The sequence below is a fragment of the Podarcis bocagei genome (genome assembly GCF_964188305.1).
Source record: "Podarcis bocagei genome assembly, chromosome: 13".
Lineage (NCBI taxonomy): Eukaryota > Metazoa > Chordata > Lepidosauria > Squamata > Lacertidae > Podarcis > Podarcis bocagei.
The window spans coordinates 13,542,609-13,568,432 of NC_138138.1; the positions used below are offsets into that span (position 1 = coordinate 13,542,609).

Below are 25,824 nucleotides of genomic sequence, written 5' to 3' on the forward strand. Positions count from 1 at the left end.
CCTCGGGTTAAGTACTTAATTCGTTCCGGAGGTCCCTTCTTCACCTGAAACTGTTCTTAACCTGAAGCACCACTTTAGCTAATGGGGTCTCCCGCTGCGCCACTGGAGCACGATTTCTGTTCTCATCCTGAAGCAAAGTTCTTAACCCGAGGTAATATTTTTGGCTTAGCGGAGTCTGTAACCTGAAGCGTATGTAACCCAAGGTACCACTGTATTCGGTTTTCAAAGAAGAGATAATTTTGAACTGGTGCAGGATGGAGCATGGTAAGAATAGAAAGAGGACGGAGGAAAGACCAGCGTTTCACAACCCTTTTCCAACCGTGGACCCCTTCCAACCTTTCTTCCTTCCTCTGCTCCTCCCATGGGCGTAGTCTAGAGGGAGCAGTTGCCTCCCAAATAAGCAAAAACCATTACAAATCAATATAAAACTGATCTCCCCCCCAAAAAAAAGCCTGCCCCCCCCAACAAAAATCCTAAAAGGTGTGAAGTGAACATAGGCAAGGAGTAATGGGACACGGGTGGCGCTGTGGGTTAAACCACTGAGCCTTACAGGCTTGCCGATCAGAAGGTCGGCGGTTCGAATCCCCGTGACGGGGTGAGCTCCCGTTGCTCGGTCCCTGCTCCTGCCCACCTAGCAGTTTGAAAGCACGTCAAAGTGCAAGTAGATAAATAGGCACTGCTCTGGAGGGAAGGTAAACAGTGTTTCCGTGCGCTGCTCTGGTTCGCCAGAAGCGGCTTAGTCATGCTGGCCACATGACCTGGAAGCTGTATGCCGGCTCCCTCGGCCAATAAAGCAAGATGAGTGCCGCAACCCCAGAGTCGTCCGTGACCGGACCTAATGGTCAGGGGTCCCTTTACCTTTAATGTCTGCCTCCATCCACCCTCTGCAATATCATCCAACGCAGAATGCAGGTGCTGAACATTCCAACACTCCTTCCTCATAGCTAGCAAAACAAATTTATGTGAAAACAAGCTACCGTTCAATTTACTGATGCTATGGAATCCTGCTATGCCCGGCTGCAACATCTAAATTTCATCTAGGGCGGCATCTATAAAGTCTTCCGTACAAAAGCAACATTGCTATTGTTGTTTTGCCACCACCTTGAAGTTGCTGGCAAAGGACCTGGAACCATGCTGCTCATTCAGAGCAGAGGATCAGACTGTGGGAGATTCAGCCAGCAATTAGAATTACCGGCAGGGAATTCTAACTCAAGAAGAAGGTAGCCACATGCAGATTCTATGAGACACACAGAACAGGGCGTCAAAATATGGCTCTTTGCAGAGGGCTGGGAAGAAACAGGTTCAAATCTCCACTTGGTCAGGAATTTCCACTGTATTAGTATTGAGCCTAACCGACCTCACAAATGGGAACGCCTTGAACTTCTTTAAGGGAAGCTGGGATATAAACTTTAACACTTTTATTTTTTAAAAGGCATTCTGGAGCTTGCTGTAATCAAGAACCAACTTGGGTAATATGGCACCCTGTGTGAGGCCAAAATTTGGTGGCCCCAAATGGATCTTCTCACTTATGGATCTTCTCAATTTTGCACCCTCTCAGCTCAGTGCCCCGTGCACAGGAACCGCCCTAAAACTGACATATATATATATTAGGTGCAAGATGAACTGAGCGGCTGATGCACAAAACAACCAGTCATTGTACATATTTGCAATACCTCATTCTCTAACATCACTTCCGAGACTATGCATACAATCTATTTCAAGCTGAAAGATTTCTGATTGGCCCACACCCAGTTGTGAAACCTTGAAAAGACTACATTAATGAGCAACAGAAACCAAGGCTGTTGTATCTTGGAGACCGCGTATATTGACTGGGCGGTATAAGCGATTTTGCCAACATGCGCGGATTCTCTGATGAGTCATAGGGATTATGCATATTAGCTAAAGAATATACAAAACCCTGTCCTGATAAAACACATTCCTTAAGGCCAGCTGGAGATTTTTGCACACTGACTGGAGAATGTGCACAATTGTTGGTTGTTATGCACATGCGCTGCTCAACTGACATTATTCCTAATGGCTATTCAATTCACATTATCTCATATATAATCTGTTAACACAACACAAATGAAAAGTTAAGTACTGAGTCTAAAAGGTAAAGGGCCCCCTGGATAGTTAAGTCCAGTCAAAGGAGACTATGGGGTTGTGGCATCCATCTTGGTTTTCAGGCCAAGGGAGCTGGCATTCGTCCACAGACAGCTTTCCGGGTCATGTGGCCAGCATGACTAAACCGCTTCTGGCACAACGGGACACCGTGACGGAAACCAGAGCACACAGAAATGCCGTTTACCTTCCTGCCGCAGTTGTACCTATTTATCTACTTGTACTGGTGTGCTTTTGAACTGCTAGGTTGACAGGAGAGCTGGGACAGAGCAACAGGAGCTCATCCTGTCATGTGGATTTGAACCGCCAACCTTTCAATTGGCAAACCCAAGCGGCTCAGTGGTTTAGACCACAGCGCCACCCACTCCCCAATTCAATTCACATTATCCCACATATAATCTGTTAACGCAACACAAACGGAAGGTTAAATACAGAGTCTGCAAGATGTTAAGTAGGTAAGCTGGTGCCAGTTTAGCATGAGACCCCCTGACTTTCCCTCCTGCTGGCGGGACCCATAACCTTTGCAAAATGCAATAGGGAGCATATATTGCACAGGTCAAATACAGCTTGACAATTATCGAAGATGGTATGGGACGGAACAGAGGGAACAGGCAGCTGGGTACTTACTTGTTGCACGCCGTCAGGAACGTTGTATGTTATTTTGAGTGTCAGATCTCGGATATACCCAGGGAGGCTTTGCGATATGGTGGAAGCTCCAAAGGTTCCAGGAATGCCAGCGGAGGTGCCAGGGTGAGTTAGTGAAGCGCTCCCTCCCGGGATTCGCGCCCTGCAAGGCTTGTGGGGGCAGGGGGCATGGGGCGGGGCGGGGCGGCTGTTTTGGCACAGCACACACTCTTCAGCCGCCGACTCGCTTCCTAGGCTGGCGGTTCTCAGGCCCAAATCTGAGGCAAGCCCCTCTCCAGCTGGGGGAGAAGCGTGCCGTGGCAGGGCAGGCAAGGAGCCCAGCGGGGCCCTCTCTTCTTCCTGGCTGCTCCCCTCCTTATTGCAGTCTCTCGCAAAATGGAACTTGTCTGGCAAGCCCTGCCTGCTCTCGGCCAACAGTCTCCTGGAGCGGCCTTGCTTGCTGGCACCCGGGGTTTGGTCGAGGGCCTCACTCTGCCATGCTCTGTGGTCACTTGGGAAATTCTGCACCGGCGCCGGCTGGAAACCGCTGCCCTGTCTCTGAGCCTGGGAGGGCGATGTGTCTCCGGCAAGGCTGTCCAGGCCAAGGGAGCTGGCTCTCCTGCTCTCATTCGGCTGCTGAGAGCTCCCTGCAGCCGATGTTTCGCCCTGAATTTTCCCATCACGGAAGGGAGTCTGCTTGGATAGGGCAGCCATCCTGCGGGCAGAGAACAAGCGGAACACTTCCAGGACTTGCAACTTCTCCTCGCGGGGGTACATAAGGCCTAGCTTGTACCTGTCCCGGCTGACGACAATGCGGTCGTCGAAATTTTTCAGGTACCTACACAATTCACCCAGGGCCTCATCCTCTGGTCCATCCATGGCCAGCTCAGTGTAGGTGAAGCTGTCGTAAATGTAAGCACAAGACTCTGCGAGGGCCTCTGCTTTTTGCATGCCTGAAGGACTCCCGTTATCGCTTTGGACGGCGTGCAAAGAGTGCCTTTGTTTGGCAATCGGAGACTCCATTTCCTGGCTGTACTCCACCTGTGTCAACCCATCCTTTCTGATCTCCTTCTGCAAAGTACGGTGGGGATATTCCTGAGACTCCTGCTTCAGATGGGCTGCACTGATGTGAGCTGCAAGCCAGGGCTCAGGCATGGACTCATTGCCGCTCAGAGACTTCTGCAGCGAGAGGCTGCTGGACCTTCTGAGGTGGGGCCTTGGTTCGGAAACTCTGAAGTCGGCAGCCCCCGTGGTGTCAAACAGGTTCAAGGATCTGAAGGCGTTCGTGACCGCACGGAGGGATGGAGGCTCTGTGAGACCGAGACTCGCCCAGCCCTCGGAACTCGACACGGTGCCTGCAGGTGAGGACGACGAGTGATCTGCTTTCATCCCTTGCAGTGCTTTCTGGAATTCCAGAGTTTGCCTGATCTGGCTCTTTGGTTCAGTAGCAGTGGACAAAAACGGCAGGGAGCGCTCGCTCTCTGGAGCCGGGCGTTCTGTGGCTGGAAACAAGCTGGCAGCTGGCAGCCATGCCGGTAGGCTACCCCGACCTGAAAAGTTGGCAGCCAGCTTGGGCTCGCCTTTGCTGTTGGGCTTTGGCGAGCTCAGCTTCTTTGGCACAGACTCCGCCGGCGACTCTAGCTGAGCTGGCAGAGAGCTAGGGTCCTGGAGGTACGCGGCCTGGGGAATGCCAGGTCTCCGGTGATCCTGCGCTGCCCCCCTTGCGGCTATCAGTTCCTGGATGTGCCGCTTGGCTTGGGAAACTTCCGCCAAATTCCCAATGAGGCAGAAATCATCCTCCTCCTCCTGAATCAGCAGCAGAGGGTAGAGGCTCTGTAGCTCTGCTGGAAAACTTCTGCTGCCGCCGATCCCCAAATCTCGCTTGTTGACCTTCTCTTTCCGCAGGGTGCCCTCCAGTTGCTGAGAAAGCTGGGAGAGCGCCAGGTGGGCCGAAACTAGGGCGCTAACTCCCCCAGCCCCATTGGATGCTGCTCGCAGGTAGAGGGTGGTGATGCCGTCGCTGTGGATGTCCACAACGCCCACCTGCTGCTTGTGGAAAATGTTGCCCAATTCCTCACCGCAGAACTTCTGCATGTAGAGGTAGATGTCTGAGTCTATTGCTAAGGAGAAGTCCTCCAGGGGCTCTATGAGGCTCTCTGCCGACTCCTGGACTTGTAATGGGCCCGCTGCAGCCTTCTCCTCCTCGTCCCTCTTCTTCTTCCTCTTCTTCTCTGCCCGAGTCTCCTCCTGGTGCGAGACGCCATCTCTCGCAGCCTTCTCAGCCGATCTGCCTCCGTTCGCAAAGAGAACGCCAGCCCTTTGCTTGCTGTTGAGGCACCTCAGCAGCTCACAGCTGAAGGCCTGCAACTCCACAAAGGAGCCTTTGACAGTGCAGGTCATCTCCTGAGTGTTGAAGTTGACGTGGATGCCCTCATACTGCTGGCACAGACTGTCCAGGGTGTCTTTTCCATCGGGGAAGCGGCCATAATCCACCTTCATGCAGACGCGTACAAAGATCTGAGGAGGAAAGCAAGAGCTGCTTAGGTGGCATGTCAAGGATGGAATTATGTGTCATGGAATTCTACTCATTACTGATCCAGAGCAGAAGTCCAACGTATAGTTAGCATAGTGAAAACCTAAAACACGTTGCAGGTTTCCTGAATAAATAGACCAGAGGCAATTATATTTCATCCCGCAGAGCTTTACTGCTACTGAAGGCAAATGAGCATAATGGTCACCAATCCATATTGACCCTGTCCATAAGAAAACCAGTTGCAGAAGACTTAACTTAAACTTACAATAACTTATAGTACAGTGGACACTCGGGTTGCGAACATGATCCGTGCAGGAGGCAAGTTCGCAACCCACAGTGCCGCGTCTGTGCATGTGTGGGTTGCGATTTGGCACTTCTGCGTATGTACAAAGTGTGATTTAGCGCTTCTGCGCATGCACCACCGCTGAAACCTGAAAGTAACCTGTTCCGGTACTTCCGGGTTTCAGCGTGTCTGTAACCTGAAAAAACGCAACCTGAAGGGTCTGTAACCCGAGGTATGACTGTAGGTCTAAACCTTAACACTATTAACATACTAGGTAAAGAACACCATGGGACACAGTGGTGCTGTGGGTTAAACCACAGAGCATAGGACTTGCCGATGAGAAGGTCGGCGGTTCAAATCCCTGCAACGGGGTGAGCTCCTGTTGCTCGGTCCCTGCTCCTGCCAACCTAGTAGTTCGAAAGCACGTCAAAGTGCAAGTAGTTAAATAGGTACAGCTCCGGCGGGAAGGTAAATGGCGTTTCCGTGCGCTGCTCTGGTTCGCCAGAAGCGGCTTAGTCATGCTGGCCACATGACCTGGAAGCTGTACGCCAGCTCCCTCGGCCAATAAAGCGAGATGAGCACCGCAACCCCAGAGTCGGTCATGACTGGACCTAATGGTCAGGGGTCCCTTTAACATTACCTTTAAAGAACACCACACCAGAAGGAAAAGGAAAAGTGAAACCCAGGAAAAGTGAAAAGGAAAAGTGAAACCCTGCTTGTTCCTTTCACACACAGAAGCTTCCTTCTGTCCCTGCTTTTATAGTCAGCATGACCTTGACAGAAAGAGGTAACAGACCCAGTTTAAGCCAGCTGAACTCAGCTTCTCTGAAGGTATAACCCAAACATCATGAACCTTCTGCTTGTTCCTTTCACACACAGAAGCTTCCAGAACCCTCTTGAATTAATCAGAATACAGTGGTGCCTCGCAAGACGAAATTAATTCGTTCCGCAAGTCTCTTCGTCTTGCGAGTTTTTCGTCTTGCGATGCACTGTTTCCCGTAGGAATGCATTGAAAATCAATTAATGCGTTCCTAGGGAAACCACCTTCAGACCAGGTCCGGGGACAGTCTGTCCCCAGACCTCTTCTGAAGGCTTGGGGGGGGACAAGGGCTTTTCTTCCCACCCCCAGCATTTTAAAAAACCCCGGGACAGCGGAGGACTTCTCCGCTGTCCGGGCGATCTTAAAATGCTGGCGGGCGGCATTTTAAAATCGCCCCGGGACAGCGGAGGACTTCTCCGCTGTCCGGGGCGATTTAAAAGCCCCTGGGAAGGCAGGCAGGGGGGGACAAAGACTTTTGCCCCCCGCCAGCCTTCAGAAGAGGTCCTGGACCTCTTCTGAAGGCGGGCGGGGGGCGAAAGTCTTTGCTCCCCCCCGCCTGCCTTCAAAAGCCCTCCGGGACAGGCAGGCAGGGGGGAGCAAAGACTTTTGCCCCCCGCCAGCCTTCAGAAGAGGTCCTGGATCTTCTCCCTGCAGCCCCAGGTCCGGGGACAGCGGGAAGCGCTTCCCGCTGTCCCCGGACCTCTTTTGAAGCAAGGGGCGGTGTGGAGAAGCGAACTCCCCGCAGCCCCTTGCTTCAAAAGTCCGGGGACAGCGGGAAGCGCTTCCCGCTGTCCCCGGACCTGGGGCTGCAGGGAGAAGATCGCTTCTTCCCCGCTGTCCCCGGACCTCTTTTGAAGCAAGGGGCGGCGTGGAGAAGCGATCTCCCCGCTGTCCCCGGACCTCTTTTGAAGCAAGGGGCGGCGTGGAGAAGCGATCTCCCCGCAGCCCCTTGCTTCAAAAGAAGTCCGGGGACAGCGGGGAAGAAGCTTCCCGCTGTCCCCGGACCTGGGGCTGCGGGGAGAAGATCGCTTCTTCCCCGCTGTCCCCAGACCTCTTTTGAAGCAAGGGGCTGCGGGGAGATCGCTTCTCCACGCCGCCCCTTGCTTCAAAAGAGGTCCGGGGACATCGGGAAGACCCGCTGTCCCCGGAGCTTGCGGGGCAAGCTTCGTTTTGCGAAGCAAGCCCATAGGGAAATTCGTCTTGCGAGGCAACTCGAAAACGAAAAAACCTTTCGTTTTGCGAGTTTTTCGTCTCGCGAGGCGTTGGTCTTGCGGGGTACCACTGTATGAAAGATCTCTACACCTCAGATCAAGAAATGCAAACTGACATTATGTTGCTGGACACTTAACTTTTAAGTGCCACCTGTTAAAACACCTGTAATAAAATGTTTGGTGGCCAAAATAAATGGGATGATGAGGGCAGTCACCTGTCTGTTCCATTCACACATGAAAAAAGGTGTGTTGGTGCTCCTTTTACATCAAAAGGAGTCAGCCTCTCTTCTACATTGAACATGCCCCCCCACCTGCAGTCTTGTTGCCTCAAGGCTCATTTTTCCTGCCCCGATTCCAATTCTGGTAGCACAGCCTGGCTTGGTGGAAGAGGATTTACTGTTGTTTGGAAGGCTTATTTAAAGAAAACCTTTGTCAAAGGTCCGACTTCACGCCAGGTTTACAAAAAGAAATGACAAACTATGTAAACCCACTTTTCTTCAGCATAGGCTAGAAATCTCTTTCTCATCAGGGTTTCCAAAACAAGAGGTGGATAGGAAGCCAAGCCACAGGGAATCAAAACACCCGGTTCTTTTAGGAACTCAGCTGCTGGTTGTCCACACCAGCCCAGGAAAGAACAAAAATAAACAAAATGGCCACTTAGGTAAGCCGGGCCTGTAAGACAGAGCTATTTCGCCTGGCTTTCAATTTGAACTTAGCCTGATCTTTTATTCCCCTTCCTTCCCCTCCCCTTTTAATGAAGATTACCCGCTCTGGGATTCCACAGCTAATTCTCCCCTAGTCTCCTTGCTGGCCCAAATAGGACTAATTTAGCCAGCTAGCCCTGGTGATCATCTAATGTTTATTGGATGGATTTCCCCCCTAAATTGATTTTGAATTCTGAATTCATTGTTATTCACGTTTTATGCTGTATTTTCTGCTGTTTTTTGTTGCATCAATTAAGTGTTTTAAATTTCTTGTTAGCTGCCCTGAGCCTGGTTTTCTGAACCAGGAAGGGCAGGGTATCAATAAAAATTTATTATTTATTATTATTTATTATCAAAGCAGGGGCTGCCAACCTTTGGGGGCTGTAATTCTGAGAAATAGCAAGGGGGCGCCAGTCACTGCTGTGAGGTGTGGCATAACACAAAAGGGTTTACATGGTTAACCAGAAAATGAGCGAGGACCATAAAATGGTGCGGGAATGCCCATCAATGGGGAAAAGGCACCTTTGTCAACCACTAACTCATTCGCTCACAGAGAGAAGCTCTTTGCAGCTTTCCTCTGTTCAGAAGATAAGGGTGGCTGTCCATTCCTGGCATCCAACGAAATGTGGGCATGTTTAACGTAGGAGAAGCTGAGGCGGTGAAAAGAAGCATGGCTCCAAGGCAGCAATGTGGACTTTTAATTTCTCTCTTTTGTTTCCCACTTAGGGGCTTGAGAGTCACCAGGAAAGCAGCTCAGAAGCTGCCAAAAAGGAGAGTTTACAAACAAGGTAGAGGGAAAGGAAATCCCTTGCCAGATTCAGAACTCAGGACCACCATTTTTTTTGGGGGGGGGAGCAGTTACCCATGCAATCATGGAGCTGCCACAAAGAAAATCAGAAGTTAAAATGACTCCCAAGACCACCCCCACAGCAAAAGTGTTCAGGATGTAAAAAAGTCACTCTGCCCACATCAGATGGGCTCACCCAGAAACATCTTGTCCTTAATGGAAATTATTTTCCATCACAATGTACACATTTCAGGCTTAAAACTCAAACCCGCGCGCCTAGGACCCGCGTACCTACGGGACCGCCTCTCCTGGTATGTCCCACAGAGGACCTTAAGGTCCATAAATAGCAACACTTTGGAGGTCCCGAGCCTAAAAGAGGTTAGACTGGTTTCAACTAGGGCCGGGGCCTTTTCAGCACTGGCCCCGACGTGGTGGAACGCTCTGTCACAAGAGACTAGGGCCCTGCGGGACTTGACATCTTTCCGCAGGGCCTGAAATGACAAAGCTGTTCCGCCTGGCCTTTGGTTTGGACTCGGTCTGACCCTTATGTTTCCCTCCCCTTATGGTCTTGATTTATCAGCTATTTTAAAATGAGGCTACATTTTAAATTGCATTTTAACCCGTATTTTAAATTGGGGTTTTTTCCCCCCTCCCTCTCTTTTTTCCCCTATTATGTTTTTACTGTGATTTTATTTTATTGGTGTTAGCTGCCCTGAGCCCGGCTCTGGCCGGGGAGGGCGGGGTATAAATAAAATTTATTCAGAGGCTCACACTCCCTCCTGGGTCAGAGGCTCACACTCCCTCCTGGGTGATTTTCTGGGCAGTCGTCCCAGTTAAGCAAGAGTAAAAATTCACACGCCGGCCAAAGCACTCTTGAAGAGGACATGGAGCTGGGCCACTGAGGGGTTTGGCCTAAGAAGAGGGTGTGTGGCTTGGGCAGACTGGAGGGCTAGGGCAGAGGGAATCTGGAGGGCTGCAATTGTCCTGAAGGCCCAATGCTTCCGACCCTCAATTTTAAACCACAGAGCCTAGGACTTGCCAATCAGAAGGTCGGCGGTTCGAATCCCCACAACAGGGTAAGCTCCCGTTGCTCGGTACCTGCTCCTGCCAACCTAGCAGTTTGAAAGCACGTGAAAGTGCAAGTAGATAAATAGGTACCACTCCGGCGGGAAGGTAAATGGCATTTCTGTGCACTGCTCTGATTCGCCAGAAGTGGCTTAGTCATGCTGGCCACATGACCCGGAAGCTGTACGCCAGCTCTCTTGGCCAATAAAGCGAGATGAGTGCCGCAACCCCAGAGTTGGTCACGACTGGACCTAATCATCAGGGGTCCCTTTACCTTACCCTTTCCCTCTTTTGGGATGATCCCCATGTCAAGATTCATGCGTTGTTATTATTTTGGGCGCACAATAAAAAAAACACCATTGCATAGTGTGTGTGCGTGAGCATGTTCAAAGTGCACTTCCAGCTCTGCTGAGTAAATAGTCACTCCAAAGTCCAGTGACTCCAATCAATCAACACCGAACAATTCAGCTGGCAGAAAATGTGAGCAGGGAACCTTCCCTCTAAACAGCATTTAAAAGGTAAAGGTACCCCTGCCCGTACGGGCCAGTCGTGTCCGACTCTAGGGTTGTGCGCCCATCTCACTTAAGAGGCCGGGGACCAGCGCTGTCCGGAGACACATCCGGGTCACGTGGTCAGCGTGACAAAGATGCATCTGGCAAGCCAGCGCAGCACACGGAAACGCCGTTTACCTTCCCGCTAGTAAGCGGTCCCTATTTATCTACTTGCACCCAGGGGTGCTTTCAAACTGCTAGGTTGGCAGGCGCTGGGACCGAGCAACGGGAGCGCACCCCGCCGCGGGGGATTCGAACCGCCGACCTTTCGATCGGCAAGTCCTAGGCACTGAGGCTTTTACCCACAGCGCCACCCGCGTCCCAGGAAACAGCATTTACGGGCTCCATAATCCCAGATGTGTAAAATCAACTTGTAGGCTTAGAAATGCCCTCTGTCTGTGCTTAAATGTATTACAAATGATGGGTGTCCCCCCCCCCCCGCCCACAACACAACCACCCTGTAACAAAGATAATATTCTTTTAAAACTAGTCTTTTGTTGCCACTCTGTGGACAGAGCTGCTCACAGCAACTTTCCCAACTACTAAATTTCTAAAGATGAATTCAGGTGTTCCTTTGCATCCCTGCTCTTCCTCAGGGGCTGATTACAGGAGGTTAACCTGTTGCAGTTTCATAGACCGGAACCAGGTTTTGAGATGAACTGACTTTTGAGAGGGGGGAAAACAACAGCAGTTCAACCCGGCAAAACGGAGCAGATCTTCGTAATCCACACCCAGCTCTTCGCTGGCTCTCTAACTGTGGCCAGTCTGACTGCTGGAACTTTTAGAAAGCACATTTTGTGTATCCCATGCCTGTAATGCAGACATGAAACTTACACTGCCAGTAAGTGCATTCACTTACCAAAAACAAAAAGGGGGGAGTTGTTTTCCTACTTTCTAGCACACACTAACCATAACTCTGCATACAGTGGTGCCTCGCAAGACGAAATTAATTCGTTCCGCAAGTTTTTTCTTCTTGCGAGTTTTTCGTCTTGCGAAGCACGGTTTCCCATAGGAATGCATTGAAAATCAATCAATGCGTTCCTATGGAGACCATCCGGGGACAGAGGGGAAGCGCCGCGGGCCTTCCCCTGTCCCCGGACCTGTTTTAAAGCAAGGGAAGGGGCAGCGGGGAGAATCGCTTCTCCCCGTTGCCGCCCCTTGGTTCAAAAGGGGTCCGGGGACAGAGGGGAAGGCTCGTGCGCGCCTTCCCCTCTGTCCCCGGAGATTGCGGGGCTGGCAACGGGGAGAAGCGATCTTCTCCCCGCCGCCCCTTGCTTCAAAAGAGGTCCAGGGTGCGGGGGCAAGCTTCGTTTTGCGAAGCAAGCCCATAGGGAAATTCGTCTTGCGAAGCAACTCGAAAACGAAAAAACCTTTCGTCTTGCGAGTTTTTCGTCTCGCGAGGCGTTCGTCTTGCGGGGCACCACTGTACATGCAACCAGCTGGAGAGAAGATCATGGCTCAGTTTCAGCGTCAAGTTAGAAAATGCTACAAGTTCTTCCCACTCACCTCCAAAAGACGTTAGCTCTATGAGCTTATGAAGGCTGTTCTGTGTTCATGCAAAACACTGCAAGAACTTCAGCACTGTGTAAGGTTTTTTTTAAAAAAACACACCAAAAAGTCACCAAACCCCTCTTTAACTGTATTTTAAATTGTATTTGAACTGTATTTTAAATTGGGTTCCCCCCCTCTCTTTCCCCCCTATTATGTTTTTACTGTGATTTTATTGGTGTTAGCCACCCTTAGCCTGGCTCTGGCCGGGGATGGCAGGGTATAAATAAAAATTATTATTATTATTAACAACAACAATGTTCTTCTTGCAGAGTTATAACCAGTGCTATTTTTCTAGAAAAAGAGGTGCCATAACACATCACGAACACCTCCCTTGTTCTCTTAGAATAACAATGGCGCTCAGCTGAGAGGTGCTGGAAAGTTCTGGCTAAAAAAACCCTGGTTATGACCCTTTTCTCTGTTTGAAAGTACAAGTGGTGCCCCGCAAGACGAATGCCTCGCAAGACGAAAAACTCGCTAGACAAAAGGGTTTTGCGTTTTTTGAGTCGTTCCGCAACACGAATTTCCCTATGGGCTTGCTTCGCAAGACGAAACGTCTTGCGAGTTCTTGCGAGTTTGTTTCCTTTTTCTTAAAGTCGCTAAGCCATTAATAGCCGCTAAGCCGCTAATAGCCGCTAAGCCGCTAATAGCCGTGCTTCGCAAGACGAAAAAACCACAAGACGAAGAGACTCGCGGAACGGATTAATTTTGTCTTGCGAGGCACCACTGTATTGTGCTGCTCAGCCAAAAGCAGTCTCCACTGACCCTGCCAAACTGTTAATAATGGGTTTGGCAGCTTTCTTTTTAAATAATAATACAGACTATGATAATCCTTACACAGTGTAGATGCTTGTGAAGTTTTTGGACAGACAGGACAAACATTGGATGTGAAGACCAGTCAATAATTCAGCAAGCAGAGTCAAGAGAAAGGGGCATTTCCTGCTGCAACAGAAATTGTTCCTTTTCCACCACAGGTACCACCAAAGTTGCCAAAGGGAAGGATACTGGCCCAGTCGACACAATCAACTTTCAGGCCAATGAATGAACAGTTATTACTCATGTGTTGCGCACATTCCAGACTTTGTCCCTAGAGCGGAGGTGGCCAAACTTGGCCCTCCAGCTGTTTTTGGACTACAACTCCCATCATCCCTAGCTAACTGCCATACCGATGGGAATTGTAGTCCCAAAACAGCTGGAGGGCCAAGTTTGCCCATCACTGCCCTAGAGGCTGGGCTTCTGTTGCAAGGATATCCATTTCCCCATCAAGGGGGATGCTACACTGCGGTGAGCTTAAGAAAAAGCCAGCCCCCTGCCACCCGTTTTAGAAATATCTCAGTTGTGTTATTTAAAGATAATGTAGTGATTAGTTCTGCACCCCCAGTCTCAAGAAAGCTGCTGGTGGCGGTCTTTCATTCAGGGAAGAACACCAAAGACTGGAGTTTTTAAGGGAAATCAGCACAATCACGATCCATCCACTTGCATTCAAAAAGACCTTCATTTTGTTCCACCCAAAAACCCCTCCTTTTTAATGTACATGTTCTGAATAAATCACTGGATCACAATGATTTTTAATGATGCTGCCACTTGTTTCAGAGGCATTCCGAAATTAGGTTCCAGAGCTGAGTCCTTGTGAGCTCCCACAGAAGGGGAGAAGGCTGCAGATTAAAAAAAAAAAAAAGGTAAAGGACCCCTGGATGGTTAAGTCCAGTCAAAGGCGACTAGGGGGTTGCGGCGCTCATCTCGCTTTCAGGCCGAGGGAGCTGGCGTACAGCTTCCGGGTCATGTAGCCAGCATGACTAAGTCGTTTCTGGCGAACCAGAGCAGTGCAAGGAAACACCGTTTACCTTCCCGCCAGAGCGGTAACTATTTATCTACTTGCACTGGTGTGCTTTTGAACTGCTAGGTTGGCAGGAGCAGGGACCGAGCAACGGGAGCTCACCCAATCGCGGGGATTCGAACCGCCAACCTTCCGATCGGCAAGCCCAAGAGGCTCAGTGGTTTAGACCACAGCGCCACCCGCCCCTCCCAGCTGCAGATAAACAGTGCCTAAGCTAATGGGATGCAGCTCCTCTTCGCCCCACGGCCATGTACTTTTGCACTCTTGGTACAACGGAAACACAACTCTTGCCCAAAGACTGCATCCACATGTTACACTTAACAGTGTCCTCCTCGCTGCAAGAGGGAAACCAGGCATTGTGCATCCTACTTCTATGAACTATGCCTTTTTTAGATAACCACTTCAGCACATAGTATTTGTGAGAATACAGCATTCAGCTCTGTGGGGCAGAAAAACTCTAGATTCAAGCAATGTGCTTGGGGCACCCGAATCATAGCTGTCAACTTGCAGATTTGAAAATAAGGGACCAGCAGCCTCGAAATTAAGGGATCAGCAGCCACAGGTATGTTCAACTTTTGAGTCCCTCCAAGCCAAAGGCAGAAAGCCCAGCCAGCAGCCAAACGAAGCCTCAAGCGTTGGTTCCCACAGCGCAGCATCCCAGCAAAGGGGATGCAGCAAGGAAAACCACCGTCACCTCTCCGCTGGGAAGCGCTGAGCAAAGGCGAGTCCCCAGGCAACGCAGCCGATTTGATCGGCACAAGGCATGCAAGCTCCACCCCTCAGTCGTTCTTAGACTCCTTATTGGGTGAGCAACGCAGCCAAGCAACACAGTTGGAGCCTCCCTCCTCCCTGGCCGGCAGGGAGGGAGGGAGAGGAGCTGCTTCCTTTGAAACCCGGGAAATTTAAGGGACATCATCAATAAGGGACAGCAGCGGGACACGGCGCTGGGATGAGGGACTTTTCCGCCAATTAAGCTCATGGGACGGTTTAAGGGACGGTTGACAGCTATGACCCGAATATGTGCCACGAAGCGAAAATCCTACCTTCCATGCAGAAAAGGGGGGGTGGCAGTGGCAGTAGAGATAATATTTAAAAGTGTGGCTGGCACAAAAATGGAAGCAAGAGGAATTACCGACAAAAGAAGAATGGTGAATGAAATTAATGGACTAAGCAGAATTAGATAAATTAACAGGAAGGATTCGGAACCTGCAGGACCAGAGATTCTTAGGAGATTGGAGTAAATATATGAATTATTTGAAAAGCAATTGTAATGAACAGATTACGCTAGTAGGATTGCAAGAAGTTTTGTAATGAGGACTATTTGAAATGTTGCACGAAAGACTATGAGGAGAATTATTAGTTAATGGTAATTAAGAGTAATAGAGAAATTAAGAAATGCAGAATAAGTGATAAAGAACGGAAAATCGTCAGAGGTTGTTGACGGAAGTCTAAAATATTGTATAAGATAAGAAGTTATGTTAAATGATTGTTCGAAATAGTATGTTAAAAAACTAATAAAAATGTATAAAAATATATTTTAAAGTGTGGCAATGAAGACTAATGACTCAGAAACTAAAAGGTTTAGAACACAGCAAACCTACTACATAACAGTGTTCACATTAAAAATGAAACGAAAACAAGTGTCTTGCCGTTATGGTGAGTGGGCATGTGTTACGCAGAGCATATGTGCGGGGTAAGTGGTGCTCATCGCTATTGCTTTCTATGTCACAAGGCTAGCAAAACATCGTTATGCAAGCTTGTTTAATCTGCGTGATCTGATCAGATTGCAGAACTGGGGTTTCCATGATGAGCCTTTTCTTTTGTGCCAGTCTATGCATCTGCAAGGGACACAGGTGGCGCTATGGGTTAAATCAGAGCCTAGGACTTGCCGATCAGAAGGTCGGTGGTTCGAATCCCTGCGACGGGGTGAGCTCCCGTTGCTCGGTCCCTGCTTCTGTCAACCTACCAGTTTGAAAGCACGTCAAAGTGCAAGTAGATAAATAGGTACCGCTCCAGCGGGAAGGTAAACGGTGTTTCCATGCGCTGCTCTGGTTCGCCAGAAGCGGCTTAGTCATGCTGACCACATGACCCAGAAGCTGTACGCCGGCTCCCTCGGCCAATAAAGCGAGATGAGTGCCGCAACCCCAGAGTCGGCCACGACTGGACCTAATGGTCAAGGGTCCCTTTACCTTTATGCTCCTGCAAAGTCCAGCTCCCTCACCCTGACAACAGCCTTCTCAGCCTCTTTATTACCTCGTTGGGGTTCAATTCAGCGGCGCTCTGTGTCACTTCCAAAGGGTAGGCGGTCCCGTTGACAGTCAATACATGCTTTTTGACCTTCAGTACCTGCTGAGTCACTGAATGAGGAAAAAACCAGCAATCAACAGAAGCTAGCAACAACTCACACCCTCACCAACAAACTTGGGAGACAGGGCAAAATCTCATTGCATTTGCTTTCCACACACTTCTGTTCCACCTTTCTCAGTCGTTTGTTTGTTACTCAAATTCTCAGTGTTGCTTCCCGAAATCCTCAACTCAAAATTCACATTTCAAAATTCTGAAATTAAAGATTCTGTCTATACAACTGAATCTTTTCAGCTTGCGCAGATTTTTCGTTTCCAGAGCAGAATGGCTCAGTCGGTAAAGCATGAGACACTCAAGAGTCATGGGTTCAAGCTGACACTGGGCAAAAGATTCTGAATTGCAGGTGGGTTGGACTAGATGACCCTTGTCGCCCCTTCTATGATTTTAGCTTGTGGGTGCACTAATGGTAAGAAGGAGAAAGTTAGCACAGTGCTTTGGCTTGCCCAGAAAGATTTGCATTTCAAGCCCCTCAAATTGACTTGAAAACCAGTTATCCATTTTCCATGCAGTCCAACACCAGATAATCTCTGGGTCACTGTCATCTTTCAAACCCGTTTTTTATGTTGTTGAGAAAAGGGAAGCCATGTAAGATTTGGGGTGTGTAAGATTTCTCAAACCTCCACTAATATTCCAGCAAGAACTTGCAACGTTTAAGGGGGAAACATCTTACAAATTCTGCAATGTGGGATTGCAAAAATCCCTGGAAATTTACATTGCAAAAATTGAGACCTGTTCAACTGGTTTGCAGACATGACGTAAAATTTAACCATCTCTATGTGCAAGAGAAAATGACACAGACAAGCCACACTCACGCCACATATTCAAAGCACGATGGCCCCACGTTAAACAACCACAGCTTCCTCCCAAAGAATTCTGGGAGATGTAGTTTGTTAAGGGTGCTGACAGTTCTTATGAATCTTACTTACATATTTTTGTGAAAAATATTGGGTACGTACCTTTCTTTATACACTTTGTTTTGTATATTCTGTTTTAAAATATAAGGTGTATGCGGGTAGCTCAATTCTGTTATCATTCATTGGTTGTATGCTTTGTATTGTATTTTCAGCTGATGGAAGACTATCACGAAAGAGTAGTATCATTCCGGAAACACTGTCCTTGAGACTTTTGGGACGTCTTCCATTGGAACTTTTGAAAAACATTTGAGAAAACCTTACTTTTTAGACTTTTGAGTCGTCTTTTGTCAAACCTTTGAATAACCATTGTGAGACTGACCTTTGACGCCTATCTTGAACACATGCCTTAATGTTCTGCGCCACTAGTCTGTTACACTGTATATATGAACGCCAATAGATTTATTTCTACCTTTTGAATGATATCATTATTCTATTACATATGATTTAACAGTTATTAGCCTACGTGTTACGTCTATAGTTCTGCAATTAGTTCTTTGGATAAGCCTTTCCTCCTCACAGAGCTACAATTCTCAAGAAATCTCTTTAAAGAGGCATTACTGTTAGATCGCTGTGGGAATTGTAACTCTGGGAGGCGAATGGGGGTCTCATAACAGCTCCCAGCACCCTTGTTGTTGTTGTTTAGTCGTTTCCGACTCTTTGTGACCCCATGGACCAGAGCACGCCAGGCACTCCTGTCTACCACTGCCTCCTGCAGTTTGGTCAAACTCATGCTGGTAGCTTCGAGAACACTGTTCAACCATCTCGTCCTCTGTCATCCCCTTCTCCTTGTGTCCTCCATCTTTCCCAACATCAGGGTCTTTTTCAGGGAGTCTTCTCTTCTCATGAGGGGGCCAAAGTCTTAGAGCCTCAGCTTCAGGATCTGTCCTTCCAGTGAGCACTCAGGGCTGATTTCCTTCAGAATGGAGAGGTTTGATCTTCTTGCAATCCATGGGACTCTCAAGAGTCTCCTCCAGCACCACAATTCAAAAGCATCAATTCTTCGGCGATCAGCCTTCTTTATGGTCCAGCTTTCACTCCCATACATCACTACTGGGAAACCCATAGCTTTTACTACACGGACCTTTGTTGGCAAGGTGATGTCTCTACTTTTTAAGATGCTGTCTAGGTCCAGCACCCTTAGCAAACTATAGTTCCCAGGATTCTGTGGGGGAAGCTATCACCATTTGAAGTGGTGTCATGGTTCTTTCAGTGTATGGTGTGAAGGTGGCTCTGAGTTTCCTAATGGTACCATTGCACTCGTACGTTCAGTCTTATATATGAACATAAGCTACCCACTCCCCGCCCCACCAGTATACCAAACAATTTTGCTCTAGTGACCTGTTTCATCCTCAAAGGTAACCATAGCACAGCCTGGGGATTCGGGTGGAAATTCAATGCTGGCAATTTCTCCACCTCCATTGCGTGCTCGCAGAAAATGGATCATGAGCTTGTCGGACACACGCTCCAGCGGTAAGTCGGCAGGGTAGCCTCGGACGCAAACGGTACGGCAGGTAGACATGCTGCCAAACCTGTAGAGGAAACCTAAGCGTCAACCAATAGTCTAACCATGTTTGCAGGAGGCTCAGAAACCATCAGCATTATTCTGGAAATTTTGGGGAAATGATATATAATGAATTGAAGAAAATGTTGTAAAAAACCCGGAAGCATTTTTGTTAGGGATTGTAGGACAAGGCCTGCCAAGGAAGATAAAGAACTTATTTATGTATGCTACAACAGCGGCAAGAGTCTTGATAGCACAAGGATGGAAGAACGAGGAAACCCCGACAAAAGAACAGTGGCAAGACAAATTGATGAACTATGCAGAACTGGCTAAACTGACATACAAATTGTGAGGTAAGGACAACTGTGACTTCAAAGAAGAATGGGAACTTTTTACAAACTACTTGAAAAGACAACAAAATGAATTGGACTCCTTGGCAGGTTTTGAATAAACATATACAAATTTATTGATTGTTAACATAGTAGACAGATAATATAAGGATTTATATACTTTTACAGTATGCAGTGGACAATATGAGTTGAGAAATCAGAGAGAGGAGCTGAGGGAAGTCTCGGGGGGAGGGGGGTTTGATGGGGAGGTGGGGGGAATAATAAATATGAGATGTTTTGATATTTTGTTATGTTGAAATTGTTAATTTTTTTTAAAGAAATCAGCAGCATTATTCGGTGCTATTTTGGAGAGGATGTCAGGAAACAGGGAATTATATTCACATGTGGTGGGGGTGTAAATATGTACCCTTTGGGGGGGCAAAAGGTGTTTAAGGAGATAACAGAAATCACTGGGTTAAAGCTGACCGAAAGTCCAGAGGTTGCATTATCATCAATTTACAATGGGGTGGAAGGTTCACAGGCTAGGAAGGACTTGCTCACAAATTTATTGACAGCTGCACGAATAGTGATAGCCAGGAAGTGCAAGGGGCAAGCAGAATATAAAATGGAAGAATGATCCAAAGAGGTGTGGGAGATAGCTATTAATGATAAATTAAAATGTGCCATTATGGTAAGATGGGGAATAGGCAGGAGAAATGATTTTGAGGAGATATGGAGGGTGTTTGTAGAATCTGTACTGTTAAAATGGGAAGGGGTCAAACCATCACAAGAGGTGTTGAAATTTTGGGAGGTTGGATAGTTATAATGGGGGGGGTGCACATTTTTATTCTTATTTATTTATGGTTATTACTTGGTCAATATAAAATATAAAATTTTATATTTTCAGACAGCGGACATTGCTAGCTATCCCGGGAGATGCTGGGAATGAAATCTTCTGTGTTCAAGGCTGATGCACCAGCACAGAGCTATGGCCCCTCCATTATCTCTGCTGGGCGGTGGCAGCTTCAAGACAGATATCTAGAGGAAGACCGCCGCTGGGGTGGAAATAGCTCACACCCCGTTCAAGAGATATAAAATCTCCAGAGACATTTCTAGGCAGCTGACCTGCAAAATTCAACCTCCACAAATGTTTTGAACAGAGGATGAGGCAGGGAGGTGGGAAATACTCTTCCCCTCAACCTTTTCCTGTTGGAAACGAAGCACAGGATTTGGGGGAAAACGGAAGCATTTGCCATCTTTTCTTGGCATACCCAAAAGTTCCATATTTTTTATTATTATTATTTATTGAATTTATATACTGCCCTATACCCAGAGGTCTCAGGGCAGTTCACAGAAAAGATCAACATAAAAACCACAATATATCTACAGTGGCACCTTGGTTCTCAAACGCCTTGGTACTCAAACAACTTGAAACCAAAACACTGCAAACCTGGAAGTAAGTGTTCCGGTTTCCAAACTTTTTTTGGAAGCCGAATATGCTCCGTTTTGAGTGTTACGCTTCCGATTTGAGTGTTTCGCTGAGGTCTGTTTTTGCTATTTATTTTGCATTTTTGTTTTTGCGGCTTTTTTTGTTTTTGTGACTGTGTGGAACCCAGTCCAGCTACTGACTGACTGATTGTATGACTGCAGTACATTGTTTATTGCTTTCATTTAGTGGATCAATGATCTCATTAGATAGCAAAATTCATGTTAAATTGATGTTTTAGGGGTTGTTTTTAAAAGTCTGGAACAGATTAATCCATTTTGCATTACTTTCTATGGGAAAGCGCACCTTGGTTTTGGAACGGACTTCTGGAACAGATTAAGTTTGAGAACCAAGGTACCACTGTAATCAAAATAAAAACAACAACCCAATAACCCTTCAGCCTCAGACGTAAATGCAGAGATAATATCACCTTTGCCTTGCCACCCAGCTGCCAAGATGTGCAGCTGTGAGGCGAATTATCTTCAGATGTTGGTTGTTGTGCGAGAGAATACTTCTCAGCCTTGTTTAATACGTGTTGGGTGGGTGTCATTTTTAAAAGGAAGGAAATTTAAAATTTTGCCTCACCAGCTTGTCAGGGGCAAATGCCTACTCCCTTCCCCCTGCCCAATTTATCCCCCGGCCAGACATCCGCCACATTTTGTCAGCTCGCCACAGAGGCAAACAAACGGGACTCTGTTAGCTGACCCAGCCAGGCCTGTCTGCAAAGCCGACGGTGGCATGAATAATGCAGCGAGAGAAGGCCTTGCCTCGCATCTTGCGGGCGAGGAGCCATTTTGTCAGCTCCCCCAAAGGCCTTTTTGACCCGGCGCAGGTGCCAAGCTCGACTCTAGACTCTTGCATTATTCACCAGAGAGCCCATTAACATGCAACGGGGGTGTCTGCGCCTGCTATAAATATTCATGGTGCCTCAGGGCTTTCAAATATTCTTTTTTTATTATTATTATTTAAGAAACAAAAACCTCATTAAGCCGAAATGGAATACAGTGACAGGGGCAGCGAACCTGAGTCCCACCCACCCCCAGAAGGAAGGTGAAGAAAGCACGGTCATGTTTGTATGGCATGAAGGGATTATAAGTGCAAAAAAGGCACTGTTTTTCCAGAACAATAAGAAGGACCAGGTCACCTTTCATTTTGTTCTTCAAATCCCCTGTCAATGGTTACCTTGACCCCCACAATTCCACAGCACCTCCATGGCGGAGGATGACTGAGCCAGAATTTCAAACAGGTTTTTTAAATATTTAAATTGGGTTTTTTAAAAACTTAAATCGGATTTTTTTTATTTAAATCAGATTTTTAAAATAAAATGCTTTTGGAGGAAAAAACTAATGATAGTTTTCTATTTTAGTTACATTCTAGTCCAAAGGCTATTCATCAGGAAATGAGGGTTTGTTTTGAGTTTTTCATGTGTGCTAAAACTCAGTCTAAGTTTTTCTTTTTAAAAAAATAAATAGTTTAACCACATCAGTTAACAAACATGGATACATATGCTATAATGTTATTGTTTTAGTTGAATAAATTGTTTAGATTGTTACTCATGATTATTTTTCTCCTTCCAATAGAGTACAGCAGAAAAGCTGTCTAAATATAAACAGTTAAGTTATTAAACCACACAATAATTTCATGCTTTTCAACATCTACATGCAGCCGCTGGGAGAGATCATCAGGAGGTTTGGGCTGGGTGTTCATCAGTATGCAGATGATACCCAGCTCTACCTCTCTTTCAAATCAGAACCAGTGAAGGCAGTGGATGTGCTGTGTGAGTGCCTGGAGGCGGTTGGAGGATGGATGGTGGCTAACAGATTGAGGTTGAATCTTGACAAGACAGAAGTACTGTTTTGGGGGGGACAGGAGGCGGGCAGGTGTGGAGGATTCCCTGGTCCTGAATGAGGTAACTGTGCCCCTGAAGGACCAGGTGTGCAGCCTGGGAGTCATTTTGGACCCACAGCTGTCCATGGAGGCGCAGGTCAATTCTGTGTCCAGAGCAGCTGTTTATCAGCTCCATCTGGTACGCAGGCTGAGACCCTACCTGCCCACGGACTGTCTCGCCAGAGTGGCGTATGCTCTAATTATCTCTCGCTTGGACTACCGCAATGCACTCTATGTGGGGCTACCTTTGAAGGTGACCTGGAAACTACAACTAATCCAGAATACGGCAGCTAGACTGGTGACTGGGAGTGGCCGCCAAGACCGCATAACACCGGTCTTGAAAGACCAACATTGGCTCCCAGTACGTTTCCGAGCACAATTCAAAGTGTTGGTGCTGACCTTTAAAGCCCTAAACGGCCTCGGCCCAGTATACCTGAAGGAGCGTCTCCACCCCCATTGTTCAGCCCAGACACAGAGGTCCAGCACCGAGGACCTTCTGTTGGTTCCCTCCCTGCGAGAAGCAAAGCTACAGGGAACCAAGCAGAGGGCCTTCTCGGTAGTGGCACCCGCCCTGTGGAACGCCCTTCCATCAGAATTCAAAGAAATAAACAACTATGACTTTAAAGTACCATTTCGTTAAGTCTGCCTGGCACAAAAAGCAGGGCCTTTCCAGTCGTGGCACCCATCCAAGGAGATGCAACCAGCCTTACATTTATGACCTTCAAGAAGCTGAGGAAGGCCATTTGATTCCATCAAGCTTAACGTAAACCACAAAACTGTGAGTTGTATCCAAGTAAGTTGATCTGTTGGTACAAAGTCTTATACCTGCACAATAGGGTGTAATCCCTCTCACCTCTCCCTATTCCCCACAATCTGCTCTGGGGGCTTGCATAAATCCCCAGAACAGATGGGGGGGGACGGGGATGGGACGTGGGGATATGAGGAAAGGGGAAGTTCCATTGCGCTTTATCAGAGCTTTTAACCATTTGTGAAAAGCTTGCCGTTTCTTTGAAAAATGTGGTTTTACTGAAAAAGTTGTATACTTGACTGTTCAGTGTAAACTTTCCAGAAAGCTTTTAAAGTCACATGCAAAGCACACAAGTGTTGCTGGTGTTTTTAAACTCACATAAATGAATGTCTACGAAGCCAGATGACAATTCATTAAAGCAGAATTGTTGCTAATTAATTCATTGCTGGTAGTAGCACTTTGGAAGCGCTCGATCACATACACTGGCTGCAAGCTTTGCAAATAATCCTGTAATGCAAATGGGGAGACGCTTTAGTGAACTCAAGCCAGAAGCAACGATTCAGACTACAGTGGTACCTCGGGTTAAGTACTTAATTCGTTCCAGAGGTCCGTTCTTAACCTGAATCTGTTCTTAACCTGAAGCACCACTTTAGCTAATGGGGCCTCCAGCTGCCGCCGTGCCGCCGGAGCACGATTTCTGTTCTCATCTTGAAGCAAAGTTCTTAACCCGAGGTACAGTGGTGCCCCACAAGATGAATGCCTCGCAAGACTGAAAACTCGCTAGACGAAAGAGTTTTCCGTTTTGGAGGTGCTTCGCAAGACGAATTTCCTATGGGCTTGCTTCGCAAGACGACAATGTCTTGCGAGTTTCTGCTGGTTTTTTTTTCCTTCCCCCCCTTTTTCTAAGCCGCTAAACCGCTTATCAGCTGATCCGATCAGCAGATAAGCCGCTAAAAGCCGCTAATCCGTCAATGGGCTTGCTTTGCAAGACGAAAAAACCGCTAGACGAAGAGAATCACAGAACGGATTCTTTTCATCTTGCGAGGCACCACTGTACTATTTCTGGGTTAGTGGAGTCTGTAACCTGAAGCGTATGTAACCTGAAGCGTATGTTACCCAAGGTACCACTGTACTTCCGGATTCTGTAGCAAAGCACTGCACCGCCTCCAAGTTGATGGGAGATTCCCCAACCAGATGTTTGGGGCAGATGGGAATTGTAGCGCAAAAACTGTGGAGAGCACCAGGTTGGGCGAGGCTGATCTAGAGCAGAGGGGTGGGCAAGCCTTGCATGTGAAGCCTGCGGGATTTCATTCACAAATTTCGGCGTGCAGTAACGCTGGGGGTCTGGCTGGCGGCTGCTCCCTGGGCGATCTGACCTTGGGAAGCAGTGAAGCAGTCAGCAAAAGGGATCGGGGATCGGAAGCGCCCGGGTTGCAGAAACTTGCTCTTCGGCCTTGGGAAAGCAGGCTGGGGCGTTGCTAAGGGCCCACAGCTGCTCCGGCAACGGGTCAGCGATGGCTCCGAGCAGACCCCACACCAACATGTGGGGCCCGGTTTTTAAAAGTGCGGAAAGCTTGCAAACCCTTGCATTCCCATCTGCCCCGAGGAAAAGGGGGCTGGCTAGGCGCCTAATGACGGGAAGGTAAGACTAAAAGGCAGCCACGGAAGCGGGAGAAAGCGCTTTTGTCGACCCGACGCCGCGCCGGATTCGCAGGAAGCAGAAGGACGGAGAAAGGGGCGAAAACGGTCCGATCGCCTCTATCCTGGGGGTGCTCTGCAAGAAATCCTGGGTGTGGGGGGTGTTCAGACGGAGAAGAGAGAGGGACAGCCGCAGAAGCAGGGGAGAGGATGGGGAGACGGGCGCACAAAGGCACCTACCTTCGAAGGAGGGTGGCCGGGGCAACATCCACAACAGCAACGAAAGGGAAACGAAAGCGAAAGTCGCGTCCCAGAGACCGCCCACTTTGCGAAAGGAAAGGCCGGAAGGAGAGGAGGGGTGGGCGGGCAGGCGGGTAAGTTGTGTGTGTGGGGGGGGGTATGTGTGTGCAATGTCCCCCCACACGCGCACGCTTTGCATGCACACCAAAGCGTACTCTGGGTTGCTGGAGCGCACGGAAACGCATCAGCCCCTAGGAGGCAAATCCTAGGGGACGAGAAGAAGAAGAGTTTGGATTTGATATCCTGCTTTATCACTTCCCTTCAGGAGTCTCAAAGCGGCTAACATTCTCCTTTCCCTTCCTCCCCCACAACAAACACTCTGTGGGGTGAGTGGGGCTGAGAGACTTCAGAGAAGTGTGACTAGCCAAAGATCACCCAGCAGCTGCATGTGGAGGAGCGGAGACACAAACTTGGTTCACCATATTACCGCTCTTAACCACTACACCACACTGGCTCTCATATTTGAGGGGTCTGACCCCAAAGCTAATGGCATTGCCATTCAAATAGTGTGCATGTGCTGTGTCATGTGATTGACTACGCAGGGCGGGACTTACTCTCTCCCCCCCCCTTCCA

The 25,824-nt window shown here is 48.3% G+C and overlaps 1 protein-coding gene across 1 annotated transcript in view; it reads right to left on the reverse strand.

Moving 5' to 3' along the window:
• LOC308570994 (uncharacterized protein) overlaps positions 1 to 25,283 on the reverse strand; it is a 29,843-nt gene extending 4,560 nt beyond the window's left edge. Inside the window, exons 1-4 of the mRNA XM_081166168.1 lie at positions 25,192 to 25,283; positions 18,701 to 18,891; positions 16,338 to 16,441; positions 2,749 to 5,262 (exon numbers count right to left, since the gene is read on the reverse strand). Coding sequence (XP_081022294.1) covers positions 2,749 to 5,262; positions 16,338 to 16,441; positions 18,701 to 18,881 — 2,799 coding nt within the window. The 5' untranslated portion in view covers positions 18,882 to 18,891; positions 25,192 to 25,283. The remainder of the gene's footprint in view (positions 1 to 2,748; positions 5,263 to 16,337; positions 16,442 to 18,700; positions 18,892 to 25,191) is intronic.
• Positions 25,284 to 25,824: the final 541 nt, after the last annotated feature.